Source organism: Gopherus flavomarginatus, chromosome 2 (assembly GCF_025201925.1).
Source record: "Gopherus flavomarginatus isolate rGopFla2 chromosome 2, rGopFla2.mat.asm, whole genome shotgun sequence".
Lineage (NCBI taxonomy): Eukaryota > Metazoa > Chordata > Testudines > Testudinidae > Gopherus > Gopherus flavomarginatus.
The window spans coordinates 152,292,331-152,308,093 of NC_066618.1; the positions used below are offsets into that span (position 1 = coordinate 152,292,331).

A 15,763-nucleotide genomic window follows, 5' to 3' on the forward strand; every position below is an offset into this window, starting at 1 on the left:
ATTCATTTAGTTTCTCTGCAGCGGCCTTTTTGTCCTTGAGTGCTCCTTTAGCATCTCGATCGTTCAGTGGTCCCACTGGTTGTTTAGCAAACTTCCAGCTTCTGATGTACATTTAAAATGTTTGCTATTATTTTTTGAGTCTTTGGCTAGCTGTTCTTCAAATTCTTTTTTGGCCTTCCTAATTATGGTTTTACACTTAATTTGCCAGAGTTTATGCTCCTTTCTATTTTCCTCACTAGGATTTAACTTCCACTTTTTTAAAGGATGCCTTTTTGTCTCTCACTGCTTCTTTTACTTTGTTGTTTAGCCATGGCGGCACTGTTTTGGTTCTCTTACTATGTTTTTTAATTTGGGGCATACATTTAAGTTGAGCCTCTATTATGGTGTCTTTAAAAAGTTTCCATGCAGCTTGCAGAGATTTTACTTTTGGTGCTGTACCTTTTAATTTCTGTTTCACTAACTTCCTCATTTTTGTGTAGTCCCCCTTTCTGAAATTAAATGCTACAGTGTGGGGCTGCTGTGGTGTTTTCCCCACCACAGGGATGTTAAATTTAATCATATTATGGCCACTATTACCAAGCAGTTCAGCTATATTCACGTCTTGGACCAGATCCTGTGACCACTTAGGACTGAATCAAGAATTGCCTCCCTGCTTGTGGCTTCCAGGACTAGCCAATCCAAGAAGCAGTTATTTAAGGTGTCAAGAAACTTTATCTCTGCATCTCGTCCTGAGGTGACATGTACCCAGTCAGTATGAGGATAGTTGAAATCCCCCATTGTTACTGAATTTTTTATTTTAATAGCCTCTTTAATGTCCCTGAGCATTTCACAGTCACTATCACCATCCTGGTCGGTAATATATCCCTACTGCTATCTTCTGCTTATTCGAGCATGGATAATTCTCGAGATTCTATGGTAAAGTTTGGTTCATTTAAGATTTTTTACTTCATTTGATTCTACACTTTCTGTCACATATAGTGCCCCTTCCCCACCAGCACAACCTGTTCTGTCCTTCCGATATATTTTGTACCCTGGTATTACTGTGTCCCATTGAGTATCCTCATTCCACCAAGTTTCTGTGATGCCTATTGCATCAATATCCTCATTTAATACGAGGCACTCTAGTTCACCCATCTTATTATTTAGACTTCTAGCATTTGTATACAAGCACTTTAAAAACTTGTCACTTTTTAGCTGTCTGCTATTACATGATCTAATTGAATGAGACTTTTTTCATTTGACTGTTTCTCATCAGATCCTACCTGTATTTCATCATTTTCCATCCTCTCCTCCTTACTAGGACATAGAGAATCTCCATTAAGAGACCCTCCCTTAGGGGGTGTCTCTGTCCAAACCATGTGCTCCCCTGCACCTGTCGGCTTTCCCCCAGCCCTTAGTTTAAAAACTGCTCTACAACCTTTTTAATGTTAAGTGCTAGCTGTCTGGTTCCATTTTGGTTTAGGTGGAGCCCATCTCTCCTGTATAGGCTCCCCCTTTCCCAAAAGTTTCCCCAGTTCCTAATCAATCTAAACCCCTCCTCCCTACACCATCATCTCATCCACGCATTGAGACCCTGCAGTTCTGCCTGTCTCACTGGCCCTTCGCATGGAACAGGGAGCATGTCGGAGAATGCAGCCATGGAGGTTCTGGACATTAATCTCTTCCCTAGCAGCCTAAATTGTGCCTCCAGAACGTCTCTCTTACCTTTCCCTATGTCATTGGTATCTACTTGTACCACGACCACTGGCTCCTCCCCAGCACTACACATAAGTCTGTCTAGATGCCTCGAGAGATCCGCAACCTTCACACCAAGCAGGCAAGTCACCATGCGGTTCTCTTGGTCATCGCAAACCCAGCTGTCTACGTTTCTAATGATCAAATCCCCCATTACAAACACCTGTCTTTTTCTAATGATTGGAGTTCCCTCCCCTGGAGAGGTATCCTCAGTGTGAGAGGATATCACAACATCGTCTGGAAGGAGGGTCCCAACCATAGGATCGTTTCCCTCTGCTCCAGTTGGATGTTCTCCTTTCCTGACACTTTCCTCCTCCTCCTCCTCAACAGCACAGAAGCTGTCAGACCGGGGATGGGACTGTTCTACTGAGTCCCAGAAAGTCTCATCTATGAACCTCTCTGTCTCCCTTAGCTCCTCCAGTTCAGCCACTCCGGTCTCCAAAGCCCGTACATGGTCTGTGAGGGCCAGGAGCTCCTTGCACCGAATGCACACAAATGCCACCTGCCCATAGGGCAGGTAATCATATATGCTGCACTGGGTGCAATAAACTGGGTAGCCGCCACTCTGTTGCTGGGTGTCTGCCTGCATTTTCTTTATACTCCTGCAGCTCGTTCCTTTGTTGATGTTTTGTTTTTATCAGGGAGTGTTTTTGGTTTTAAGTTTAAAGAATGTTAAGTGTGTCTAGCCCCCACACATAAACCCCCTCTAAAGCAAACACACCACAGACACAAACACACACACTACAGACAACAAACTTACCCCAAGGGTCCCGTAATCGCTCCTCCTTCACCTGGAGAACTCGCAAAACTCCCCTGTGAGCCATTCCTGGTCACTAGCTCCTCCGGGCGCTTAGGAGGGGTTTTTAAATCCCTGGTCTTTCTGAGAAGCCCCGCCTCTTGGTTAAGGGTTGATGGGTGCTAAAGGGCTGAGGGATCACAGCCTCGTTAAGAAGCTCTCAGTCTTGCCTAGCAGGCCACTAGGCTCAGCCCACCCCAGACAAACAGACCACATGGTATATTTCAATCAAGCAGCAAGCACACCATGCCCTCATTCATCCTTCTTAAACATGAGAGACCAGAACTGCACACAGTATTCCAGATGAGGTCTCACCAGTGCCTTGTATAATGGTACTAACATCTCCTTATCTTTGCTGGAAATACCTCGCCTGATGCATCCTAAAATCGCATTAGCTTTTTTAACGGCCATATAACATTGGCAGCTCATAGTCATCCTGTGATCAAACAATACTCCAAGGTCCTTCTCCTCCTCTGTTACTTCCAACTGATGTGTCCCCAATTTATAACCAAAATTCTTGTTATTAATCCCTAAATGCATGACCTTGCACTTTTCACTATTAAATTTCATCCTATTACTATTACTCCAGTTTACAAGGTCATCCAGATCTTCCTGTATAGTATCCCAGTCCTTCTCTGTGTTAGCAATACTTCCCAGCTTTGTGTCATCTGTAAAAATTATTGGCACATTCCCACTTTTTGTGCCAAGGTCAGTAATAAAAAGATTAAATAAGACTGGTCCCAAAACCGATCCCTGAGGAACTCCACTAGTAACCTCCTTCCAACCTGACAGTTCACCTTTCAGTATGACCTGTTGTAGTCTCCCCTTTAACTAGTTCCTTATCCACCTTTCAATTTTCATATTGATCCCCATCTTTTCCAATTTAACTAATAATTCCCCATGTGGAACTGTATCAACGCCTTACTGAAATCGAGATAAATTAGATCAACTGTGTTTCCTCTGTCTAAAAATCTGTTACCTTCTCAAAGAAGGAGATCAGGTTGGTTTAGCATGATCTACCTTTTTGTAAAAACCTCAATGTCCTTAACTATTTTCTCTTTCAAAATTTTTTTCCAAGACCTTACATACTACAGATGTCAAACTAACAGGCCTATAGTTACTCAGATCACGTTTTTTCCCTTCTTAAAGATAGGAACTATGTTAGCAATTCTCCAGTCATATGGTACAGCCCCCTGAATTTACTGATTCATTAAGAATTCTTGCTAATGGGCTTGCAATTTCATGCGCCAGTTCCTTTCATATTTTTGGATGAAGATTATCTGGGCCCTCCGATTTTGTCCCATTAAGCTGTTCGAGTTTGGCTTCTACCTTGGATGTGGTAATATCTACCTCCATATCCTCATTCCCATTTGTCATCCTACCATTATCCCTAAGGGTATGGCTACACTTGCACTTGCTTTGAAGTTTCGAATGTGGTCGCAGCGCCAGCTCTCCCAGCGCTGCACGTACTCCACATCCTCTACGGGTGTAGCTTGCAGCGCTGGGAGCGTGCTCCCAGCGCTGCGGCACTGTTTACACTGAGGCTTCACAGCGCTGTATCTTGCAGCGCTCAGGGGGGTGTTTTTTTCACACCCCTGAGCACGAAAGTTGCAGCGCTGTAAAGCGCCAGTGTAGCCATGGCCTAAGCTCCTGAGGTCCCTTCCAACCCTGAGATTCTACGATTCTATGATCCAGCTCATCAGGGCTTTCAATCCAGCCTGCGGAATTGCCAGCCCAGTGGCGCAGTGGGGCTAAGGCAAGCAACCTGCCTGCCCTGGCCCTGTGCTGCTCCCGGAAGCAGCTGGCACCATGTTCCTGCAGCCCCTGGGAAAGCCGGGGGGGAGGGGAGAGGGCTCTGTGCACTGCCCTTGCCTGCAGGCACTGCCCACCCCCGCAGCTCCCATTGGCCGGGAACAGGGAACTGCGGCCAATGAGAGTGGTACCTGCAGGCGAGGGTAGCACACGGTGGAGCTGCCTTCCCCACCCCTACCCCCAGGAGCCACTGCCGGACACGCTGGCCACTTCCAGGAGCAGCGCAGGGCCAGGGCAGGCAGGGAGCCTGCTTTAGCTCCGCTGCGCGCTGTTGCCATCCCAGAGCTGCTCGAGGTAAGAGGCGCCAAGCAGAGCCTGCACCTCAAACCGCTCCTGCACCCCACACCCCAGCCCCCTGCCCTGAGCTCCCACCTGCACACCGCACACTGCCCCACACCCTGCACTCCCTCCTGCACCCAACCTCCTGTCCCAGCCCTACATTCATAGCCCTGTATACAATATCCCCACCCAAATGTAGGCCTTGGGCCAAAAAGCTTGCCCACCCTTGTCCTAGCGTATTTAAAGACCCTTGTCTTCACGCTGGTGTAGAGGGAGAAGGCGCGTCAGGGCTGTATGGCTCTGGGGAATCAGCTACACATAGGAGTTATGTGGCTATTCACTGCCCAGGGCAAAACCCACCAGACATGCTGGCTGCTGAGGGAGAGCCAGGAGACTGCTGAGGGCTCGGTAGGGGATGGGGGCTAGGCGGGACTCTGACGAAAGAAGGGATGAGACCAGGGACCTGAGGGCACTTCTCTGCCCTCCTCAGCCCGGGAGGCCGTGGTGTGGAGCATGGAGCAAGGTCACCTGCAGGAGAAGTATCATCTCTTCAAGCAGCAGGCGAAGGAGCAGTACTCGCTCCAGCGGCAGCAGCTCAGCAAGCGGCATGAGAAGGTGAGCGCAGGGCTGGCTGCTGTGTGGTTGGCACCCATGGCCATGGAACCAATGGAGGCTGGACCAGTGGGATTCTGGTGTGGTTGCTATCAACAGGAAAGGACTAGAGCCACCTGGGCCAGTGGGACACAGGAGCCCTGGGAGGGCAGCATGCTCAACCCTAGAGCAGCGCTCTCCCTCCCCACACAGCCTCCTCCCTTGGCTGCCCTGCCCCTGCCCCTGCCCTCCCGCTCCTCCAGGGCTCCGGTTCTAACCCAGGCTGGGCTCCTGTCTGGGGCTCTGGGCTACGGATGAAAGAGGATCCTGTAGTGAGGCAGGAGGGAGCCCAGCAGCCAAGCTCTCCTCTCCTCTCCTCTCAGCTTCAGCCCGCCACTCCCTATCCAGGCCTGGCAGAGGGGGAGCCAGCCTGGGAGGGGAGAATTCTGCTATCTCCAGCTTGGGGCCCCCTGCTTGGGGCCATGCGAAGGCGGCGAGGAGGAGGAAGGGGTAACGGTGGGTCACTTTCTAAGCACCCGGGCCTGTCCCATCCCGGTGGCCGGCCCCTGACGCCTGCGCATGCCTGTCCGGTAGGAAACTGAGCGGATGAGCCGCTTCCACCTCCTCCTGCTGGACGAGCTGAGGAACCAGCAGGCGCAGCAGCACGCTCAACTGCTGAAAACCCAGCGCGGGGACGCCAAGCTCCGCTTAGCCATGTTCAAGGAGAGTCTGAAGATCCAGGAGGTGACGGGCACTGAGCAGAAGGACAGGACCAAGCAGGTACTGACCCTCAGCAGTCCCCACACCCGTCAAGCGCCTTCTCCAGAGAGGGCGGCAGGGCCCCAGCATGGCCAAAGGCTGCTCCCAGCACAGAGCCCACGTAACCAGGGCACTGGGGAGATGCCTGGGAGCCAGGGAGAGGACGACGCTGTCTCAGCTGTGGGCCCAGGGACAGAGCCACTGCACAGCTCGCAGCCCAGAGCTGAGTGAGCCCTGTGGCTGGAGAATGTCCCCTCTGCTAGGAGGGAAGGACAAGAGAGTCCATGGGATGAAGTCACCAGCAGCTGGCCTGCTGCTGAACCCCCCAGCACATGGGGTCCCCGAGCTGCAGATTCCTGGAGCTCCACTTCCCTCCCGGCTCTGCGCTGAATGGCCTTGCTGAGACTGCCAGCCGGGCCTTGGGCATCCTGCAGGGGATGCAGCATCTGGCCAGCAGCAGCCATGTCCCAGCTGTGTGTAAGCGGGGGAATGGGCCTGCTATTGGGGGGAACTTTCCTGGCTCACACACGACCCTGGTGAAGTGGGCTAGCGAAAGGATCCGAGTCCTCGCTCCCACTCCCTTTACCCAGAGCCCTGCCTGACCTCGAGGGCTCCCCTTCCATCTCCTGGGTGGCAGAGTCCTCGTAACCCTGACAAGGCTGGGCCCAGAGTTCCTGGGGGGCTCAACCCCTAACATTGTCATGGTCACTTAGGGCAGGGGCTAGGGTGTCCCCACTCCAGGGTGCTCTCTCTGCACTGGACACTTCTCTGACCCACTGATAATTACAGACAGTTCAAAGAAAATATGATTTATTAAACCGCAACCAATTTAAAAATAAAGAAAAATGGGAAAGGTGAAAGGAAAACCCATTACCCCGCTCTGTGGCCCGGAGACATCACAACCAGTGTCTCTGGGATGTCAAAGAAGTTCAGTCTGCTCCTCACACGTCCCAGGCCCTGGCTGTGATGTAGGGATGCTGTGGGTCGGACACTTGCTCTGGTGGTGGCCACACGCCCTCAGGTTCTAGGTGGTAGGACCCTTCTGCTCAGCGTCGCTCCCGCCCCGTTGGGGTTACGATCCCCCTACACGTCCGCCTGCAGGGCTTCTGGGCTGGGGGTATCTCCTTGGGCTGGGCCCACTGCCCAGGGTCCTCCGCACTCTGCCCAGCTGCTCACTGCACCTGGCTCCGGACTGCTCCAGCCCCAGCCTCAGCCCAGCTGCTGCTCTGCCTCCAGCCCCCTGGGCTGCTTTCTCTGGCCCCTTTGGGTGCTGCAGCTCTGCTCCCAGCACAGGTCTGCTCCCAGGGCTGCTTCTGTGGTTCTCTCTGGCTCTGGCTGGCACAGCCCTGCTCCCCAGTTCAGCTTGGCCCCCGCTCTCGCCTTAGCTGGGGCCCACTCTGCCACCTCACACGTAGGACATCCCCCTCCTCCCCCCAGCCTGCTGACTCCCGCATTAGCCTGCCCATCCTGCCAACCAGGCTGACCTCTCCCCATTGCTCCCGGGGACCGAGGGCTGTGCTGAGCAGGGCCAGGGGTACAGAAGCTGCCAGGAAGGGCCCACGCTCGCTCCAGGACTCAGGCAGTGGTTCCCCAAGCCCTGGGGCCCTGGCCGGGACTGTGACCCCTTTGCTGCAGCTGAGTGTAACGCACGTTGCCGACCTGCTTCCCGCAGTTCCTGCAGCAAGAGGAGGGGCGCCAGCGGGCAGAGGTGCAGCTACAGCAGCAGCAGCACAAGGAGCAGCTGCAGGACCTGCAGCAGCATCTGGCTGAGAACCTGAGTGAGCTGGAGCAGTTGCAGGTGAGTTCGAGCAGCGTCCGGGCAGCTCGCCATCCTGCTCCCGTCCCCCTTCAGCGGTCATGGGGGCTGCGTGTGTGTGGGGGGGCTCTTCCCCCCTCCCCGCCAGCCCAGACGGCTGGTGTGGGGCAGAGCCCCTCTGAAGTGGGACCGTCCAACTGGCTCTTGCAGGTGTCAGTGTTTGCAGGCCTGGCGGCTGTGCCAAGGGCCCCGGGGCCTGGCGTGGATTTGCTCTGCGTCACTATCCCAGACCCTGGCAGGGCCATTCCTGGTCACTGCCTATTGCCCGAGTTCGTGGCGTGTAATTGCTCTCGCCTCGTGTCTCCCCTAGACTGAGAAGCTCCGCCTGCTGGTCGAACAGGAGAAGAAGCAGCTGAAGGGGCTGGACGACGAACACACCCTGGAGCTGAGCGAGTGGAAACAGCGGCTCGCTACCCGCAAAGAAGTAAGCCGCCTGAGCGCCTCCAGCCTGAGCCGGGGCGATCGCATCACCGGGGGGGGGGGGGGGGGGGGGGGGCGGGCAGCGGCCCTGAGTACCCCTGCAAAGGGGGATGGGTTCTAGGCCCAGCTGTGCCACAGACCCTGTGGGACCTCACCCAAGGTCCTTCGTCGTGCTGTGCCACAGCGTCTGCAGCTGCACTGCGGGGGGACAGACCCTGACCTGCTGGGCAGGGGCTGGTGCTTGGGAGCTGCTTCGATGCTGCAGAGACAGGGGGACCACGGAAGTATCTCAGCAGAGCTCTTGAGCCTGCTCCCTACCTTCACACACAACACATTCCCACTAGCTTCGGCACAATCGAATCCTTGAATGAAACGTGCTTAGAGCCGTGTTCTCCGCTCCCGGCTTCAGGCACCCAGCCCAGCCTTAGCTGCCGGCTGTGGAGACTCCCTCATTTATCTGCCCACTGCTGCTTTGAACCCAGAATCTCCCTGCTGGGGCAGGGAAAGGGCCTTCGCTGTAAGACTAGCCCAACAGGCTTCATTGATCAGCAGCCACAGGGGGCCCAGCGGTGCAACTCCCCGGGCCTGCCCAGGGGCTCCTAACTGCACGGCCTATAACCTGAAACGCTTTGTTCCCGTGTCTGCTCTAGATGCTTGAGGCGTCGCTGGCTCACATGAACCCGCTGCAGCAGAAGGAGCTGCACCGTGGCAGCGAATCAGGCAGCAGGATATCCCGGTTCTTCCACTTCCCTTCCTGACAGCCTGCGTAGGAGTGGGGGTGGCCAGCACGGGTCCTAAGCTCCTTCTCCCCGTGAGCTGCAGAACAGCTTGGCTGGAGCAGAGACGGTGCCTGAGAGCTGCCAGCAGAAAATCCCTCCTGTACCTCTAGTCAGTGGGTTTGAGCAAGGTGCCAGTCAACCAGAAAGGCCCCATGTGACAGTGCCAAGGAGCTCTGGGTGGGCTGCTCTCTGCAGTGACACTGCCAGGGGGACCCCAGGCCTAGAGCTCTGCAGTCAGTAGGGCAAGACAAGCAAAGACACGTGGCATGTAGTGGTGGGCAGAAGAGAAGACAAGTGCATCTCAGGCAGTTGGACACAGAGCCTGTAGGGATATGGGACAACCCATTAATACGATCGGCTGGAGGAGAAGATTCACTTGCGTTAGCCTTCACCCAGCTGAGTACATTCCGCTCCCAAAGCTGCGAGACTGAACTCCTCCTGCCCTCTGGGCTAGGGGTGGGGCTGTTATAGCTTACGGCAGGGGCAGGCCATTATTTGTTCTCAACGTCTACATTTCTTGGTCAAGGATTAGTCAAGGTCCAGACTCCAGAAAAAAAATATTTAAAAAGCCCAACGATGATAAGTAAATAAGATTTCAGGGTCTTCTGAAAAAGAAAAAAACAGCCTATTGTGGCTCTTTTTGGAGCCCTAATAGGATTTTAATTCAGCAGCATGTTTCATTTGCATTTCTTTTACCCCTTTTTTACAATATACACCGCACATGTCCGAGGGAAAATGCACATTCCTTCTATACTATAACTTTTTAAAAACATTAGCCATATCAATTTTTACATAAGGTGTAACTGTTTCTTTTGTTCTTACAGAGTTTTCATGTATCCTTATCAAAGTGATAGTCTGATTCCACAGAGCCATTTTAAGGCTCAGTGTTTTTAACATTGCTTCTTTTTGTTTTGCGGACCTGACCTCTGCTGTTGCTTCAGAGGGTCACTGTTAATTTCTTATTCTTTCACTACAGCTCTTATCTGCTATTGTTACAAAAAAACAAACCAAACAAACAAACAGACTCCAGAATCTTTACCTATTCTCCTGATTCTGACTGCCCTATTGCAGCCATGACTTGGTCTTTATTTAAAAACATTTTAATTTTTGTAAAGAATGAAGTTACTCCTTAAGGGTTAAATGCTAAATCCCAAAGCCAAACAACACTAATTGCCTGTGTCTTGCAAAAAGGTCTGTCAGTTTTGCAACTTTGAATTAGAGTCAAATGAATTTGTAGTGGCATTAAAACAAAAACAAAATCAATTTATCTTACCCCTACAAAACGAGTTTTACAAACCAGATGTGCTGGTTTAGATTCTTAGAACTTTACATATTTTCACAGACAAATAGATACATACACTTTTTTTTTCCTTAACATTTCTTTACACTACTTTGTTTTTACATAGCTGTATATATATTTGGATGATTTACAGGCATTCTTCTGGAAAAGGGCCCATTTTCCCTTCAGAATGGCTGCAAAGAAACCAAGAATTCTCTCTTTAACATGGTCCTTTTTAACATTTTCCACAAAGTTTAACTGCTTAATTCTCTCCAGCCTCTGTAGAGTTAACTTTTTACTCTGTTCCCTTAAATCACTTGTTTATGTCCCAAAATGACACCTTTATCACCTCAGATTTCACCATTTTAAGTATTGTTCCAGGGATTCATGCCTGCACTTACTGCTTTTCTTACTCCTGACACTATGCCCTTAGGGCTTCCAACCTGTTTTTCAGTTTCTTTATCTGTTGCTTGCCTGCTTTTCTGGGCCCGATCCTGCTTTTTTTTTCCCAATGAACCGTTTGTGAGTGCTATTGTGGTCACTTCACAATTTTGAAAGAAATGTTCAAAGAAAGGGACCAGGAAGGGTGGGAGCTAGTTGAGGAGTCCCCCCTCTTGCTGAATTGGTAGTGGAACACTAACGAATCAGTTTCTGAGGCAGACAAGGGGAGCAGAACAAGGAGCTTTTTGTCCTTTTTACAATGAGATGGGAGTATGAAGGGGGTTGGATCGATCCGGGGTCTGGAGAACGGGGTAAAGGGGAGTGCTCAGTCTAGTGGTGGGAGAGGAGGCTTTTAATAAAGCTTTTAACTTATTATTTGAATAATTGAGAGAGGCCAGTTTTGATTTTGTCCACCTATGATTTGCCTCTTCCCACCACTGCATGAAACAATTAACCTCTCCTTTAGCCAATTTAGTTTTAGGTTGGCCGAGTTTGTCCTTTAAGATGTCCACTCAGTCTTTGTTCCAAGATTTTAACAGTGGCCACTGAGTTTTGGGATCCCCCTGAGTTAGCCTAGACCATTTTCCCAGAAATTTACAGGAGTCTGGACCCTTTTTTACAGGAGTCTGGACCCATCCTAAATACATAAAATGAGCTGGCGTTCATTTAGGGAACTGTCCCGACTTAGACGTCTGGTTACCCATACTGGAGGACTTCACACACCAATCACACAAGAAGGAAATTCGGGTTCGTCAGAGCGATGCCCAGTGCATCACACAAAAGGAGCCCACAGACTACTGCCTCAATCGCCCTTGCTTTCACACCAGGGGTTTTACCCAAAGTGCGGTGCGGCTGCAATTGTGCAGATTCCACTCACTCAGACCGCGGGGACAGGAACCCCTTGGTCGGCCGATCCCCAGACAGAGACGGCACCCAGACTCAAACACTCCACAAGAGGACAGATAGACACAGAGACAGGACAGTCCTCAGTTCGAACAAAAAACAGAAATAATTACCTGACCAGATTGCTGATGTCAGATCCCGGGATCCCTACCAGAACAGAGTGGAAACCAACACGTTCGATGGCGTAGACCTCACTGTGGCTGTGCGCCTTTCCGCTCTAGTGGGGGACCGCTTGGGCCAAATGCCCAGGTGCCGGCTGCCACAGTCATCCTACAAAAACAGTCAGGAATTACACAGCCCCAGTGAAGACGGTTTGCCATCTCGGTGGAACCTCCAAATTGTCAAAGTTAGAATCAGGACTCACAATTTGTCAGACCACTCTGTTTATTAGCGCAGCGCTCCGCCAATAACATTCAGAATATGTGAGTGGCCATGCAAGGCCCAAACAGTCTTATTTATACAGATAAAAGAGCGGGAATTTAGACAAAGGGACAAAGAAATCAAAACAGTAAAATTCACCTGGGGCACAGCATGCATATCCTATTTCCTTACTAACTGTTATCGATCTAAGGCTAATGCTTCACCAATTGCCCTTAAACGGTGCAATTGTTCTATGTTAATGTCTGTATTCCTGACACCTGGTTGCAACATTTCAACAACTTTGCTTAAAGGTACAGACAACATTTCTTTAATCCTTTCTATTCTTACTATATAATTCATTCTACTTTCACAGTTCCAAAGCATCTGGTGGTCTGGATTTGGCCCATAGTCTGCCTGTTGACTACCCCTGCCTTACTGAAACCCATGATGACAAAGCCAGGCCTTGGAGCAGCCCGGCACGAGGAGCACTACACTTGCCGTTTTTTAATTCAAGGTGCCGAGTGTCTGTGCAGTCCATTGACCACACGTGGGTTTATTAGTGCTCTGAACTCTGGCCGCTGGCACTTAGGCACATGAGTGCACAGGCAGAATTGTAGGGAGCACCCATGAGGAGCTAACTTAATGAGCTTGTGCTGAACCATCACACTGAGCTTAACCAAAACACCATCAACACGTTTTTTATTGGGAACAAAACCAACCCCCCAACTCCAAACCTTGCTTGTCCCTAGTTTAAGGAGAAACCTGTGTCTGAAGGGAGAGTGTGGGTCTTGGCAAAGCAGCTGTAATGACACTGGTTCTCCAAGGCAGGGCTGGTGTGTTTCCTCCAGCTGGTGAGGAAGGTCCTGAAACACAAGTCATTGTATCAGAGGCCTGGTATGAGGCCTAAGACCTGAGCTAAAGTAATGGTCAAGATGTTGCTGATATAAAACAAAGTTAAGTTGTGAGCCAGAGGCTGGCCCTGCTCGCAGAATCTGGCAAGAAGAGGGCTGATGCTGCAAACCCACACATACCTAAGAGGTACACTACGCAAGCAATGTAAACACGTGCCAGGTTGGTACCAGAACCCTCCAGCATAAGCACATTCCACGCAGATAACAAGGAACAGGCTAACCCACCCTAAAGAGAGGGTCAAAAGGATAATATGAGGGATAGAGTTGTTTTGTTCGAATCAACATGTACAAGATGAGAGGTGGCACTTTACTACCTAGAGGGATTGTACCTCAATATGTCAGGAGTGAGGTGTAACTTGTTTGTACCTGTGTATAAAAATGGACCTCTGAGGGGTTGGCTTTATCTGGCCTAGGAGGCAGGGGTAAGTCCTGGCACTGACTGACCCGGTCCATTGCCAGGGATATGTACTAGCAGAACTGCAGACATCTGATCTGGGGAGCTAGAGACTGTGTTTTGTGTGGCAATAAACCTGGCTGCGTGCCTTCGTGCCTTATCGGAGTCTGTGGTCATCGCAGATTCTCTCGGGGTCTGCTGAGCCAGCGATCTGTGCAGAGCTGGGGCAGTACACAGAGGGAACACACACATGCAGCCAACGGTTATCAACATTGGATAGAGCAGAGTATCACAGCGGTGATGTCTGACACCAGAAGGTACACGGGTTACTCAGGCAAACTTCTCTCCCAACACGTGTCAAAGAAAAGTGTGACACTAAAGCAGCTGAGACGTACATGCATGGGGAGAGAGAGCATTTTTCTTCTTTTGTGCTTTGGCCAGTAAGTTTGCCTAATGACCTTGCCAGACTGCCTTCGAAAGCGCAACAACTAGGGGTAACATTTCCAAAAGTACACAAGCAAAGAGTTTGAGACAAATGACCGAGTCCCAGCTCCTCCCACAATCTGCAGTAGTCCTGTTACAGTCCATACAGCACATGACATTCTGCATCAGCTGGGGCTGGTGTGTGTGTGTGGGGGGGGTGTCTCATGCTGAATTCCACTTGCTTAAAGGCTAGTGACTGTTGCTACTCATAGCCGCAGCTACTGCAGTGTTGGGGAAGAGGATTGTAGGGTTGCCAGGTGTCCGGTTTTTGACCAGACTGCCCAGTCGAAAAGGGACCCTGGCAGCTCCAGTCAGCACCACCAACCAGACTGTTAAAAGTCCAGCCGGCGGGGCTAGGGCAGGTTAGTCCCAACCTGTCCTGGCACCGCACTGCGCCCCAGAAGCAGCCAGGAAGTTTGGCTCCTAGGTGTGTGCGTGGGGAGGGGGGGTCACAGGGCTCCGTGAGCTGACCGTGCTCAAAACACCAGTTCCATACTCCCATTGGCCAGGAAACACAGCCAATGGGAGCTGGGAGGGTGGCGCCTGCCAATAAAACCAGCACAGGGAGTCTCCTGCCCCCCCACAGGAGCCGGACCTGCTGGATGCTCCAGGGCACAGCACAGAGCCAGGACAGGCAGGGAGCCTGCCTTAGCCCCACTGCACTGCTGACTGGGAGCTGCCCAAAGTAAGCCTGCACCCCAACCTTGAGCCTCAGCCCTGGGCCCCTTCCCACACCCTGAACCGCACATCCCCAGTGCACCCAAGCCCACACCCTCACCCCAACTCCCTGTCTCAACCCATAGCCCCCCTCCTGCACTCTGAATTTCTCAGCCCCACTCCCCAGCCTGGAGCTCCCTCCTGCACCACAAACCCCTCCTCCCCTGCCCCACCCCAGAGCCTGCATCCCCAGCCAGAGCCCTCACCCCCTCCCACACCCCTCGCCCCAGCTCAGTGAGTGAGGGTGGGGGAGAGTGAGCCCCTGAGGGAAGGGGAAATGCAGTGAGCAGGGCCTCAGGGAAGGGGTGGGGCATTCGGTTTTGTGCGATCAGAAAATTGGCAATCCTAGCTGATTGCTCCCATGGGGCTCTGGGCTGGGGACACCACTGGAGTGTTAAGGGAGCTAGGACATTGACACTCAAGTAGGGCTCAGCAAAAGGGTAGCCACTGGCACTTACCTCATGCACTCCAGGCCAGTGGCTGAATCTTAGAGATGGCAGCAAGTCTCCTGAGACCCTGGCTGACCACAGCAGTGCAGAATGTAAGTGCTGCCAGGTTGTGAGATAGAGCATCAGGGTTGGAAGAGACCTCAGGAGGTATCTAGTCCAACCCCCTGCTCAGAGCAGGACCAACACCAACTAAATCATCCCAGCCAGGGCCTTGTCAAGCCTGACCTTACAGACCTGTAAGGAAGGAGATTCCACCACCTCCCTAGGGAACCCATTCCAGTGCTTCACCACCCTCTTAGTGAAATAGTGTTTCCCGATATCCAACCTAAACCTCCCCCACTGCAACTTGAGACCATTGCTCCTTGTTCTGTCATCTGCCACCACTGAGAACAGCTGAGATCCATCCTCTTTGGAACTCCCTTCAGGTAGTTGAAAGCAGCTATCAAATCCCCCCTCATTCTTCTCTTCTGCAGACTAAACAATCCCAGTTCCCTCAGCCTCTCCTCGTAAGTCATGTGCTCCAGTCCCCTAATCATTTTTATTGCCCTCTGCTGGACTCTTTCCAATTTGTCCACATCCTTCTTGTAGTGTGAGGCCCAAAACTGGACACAATACTCCAGATGTGGCCTCACCAGTGCTGAATAGAGGGGAATGATCACTTCCTTCCATCTGTTGGCAATGCTCCTACTAATGCAGCCTAATATGCCATTGGCCTTCTTGGCAACAAGGGTACACTGATTTCCCAGCAGTGCCCCAATCCGCTGTCTGCACAGAGTTCAACTAGTGATGGGCAAGGCACTGCTTACTGCCAGACACCGCTCCTGTAGCCCAGGGCACTGC

General features: G+C 51.7%; 1 protein-coding gene across 1 annotated transcript in view; it reads left to right on the forward strand.

Moving 5' to 3' along the window:
- LOC127043522 (serine/threonine-protein kinase 10-like) overlaps positions 1-9,584 on the forward strand; it is a 48,354-nt gene extending 38,770 nt beyond the window's left edge. The window contains exons 14-18 of the mRNA XM_050937386.1: positions 5,112-5,236; positions 5,807-5,992; positions 7,644-7,769; positions 8,098-8,211; positions 8,858-9,584. Coding sequence (XP_050793343.1) covers positions 5,112-5,236; positions 5,807-5,992; positions 7,644-7,769; positions 8,098-8,211; positions 8,858-8,965 — 659 coding nt within the window. The 3' untranslated portion in view covers positions 8,966-9,584. The remainder of the gene's footprint in view (positions 1-5,111; positions 5,237-5,806; positions 5,993-7,643; positions 7,770-8,097; positions 8,212-8,857) is intronic.
- The last annotated feature ends 6,179 nt before the right edge of the window (positions 9,585-15,763 follow it).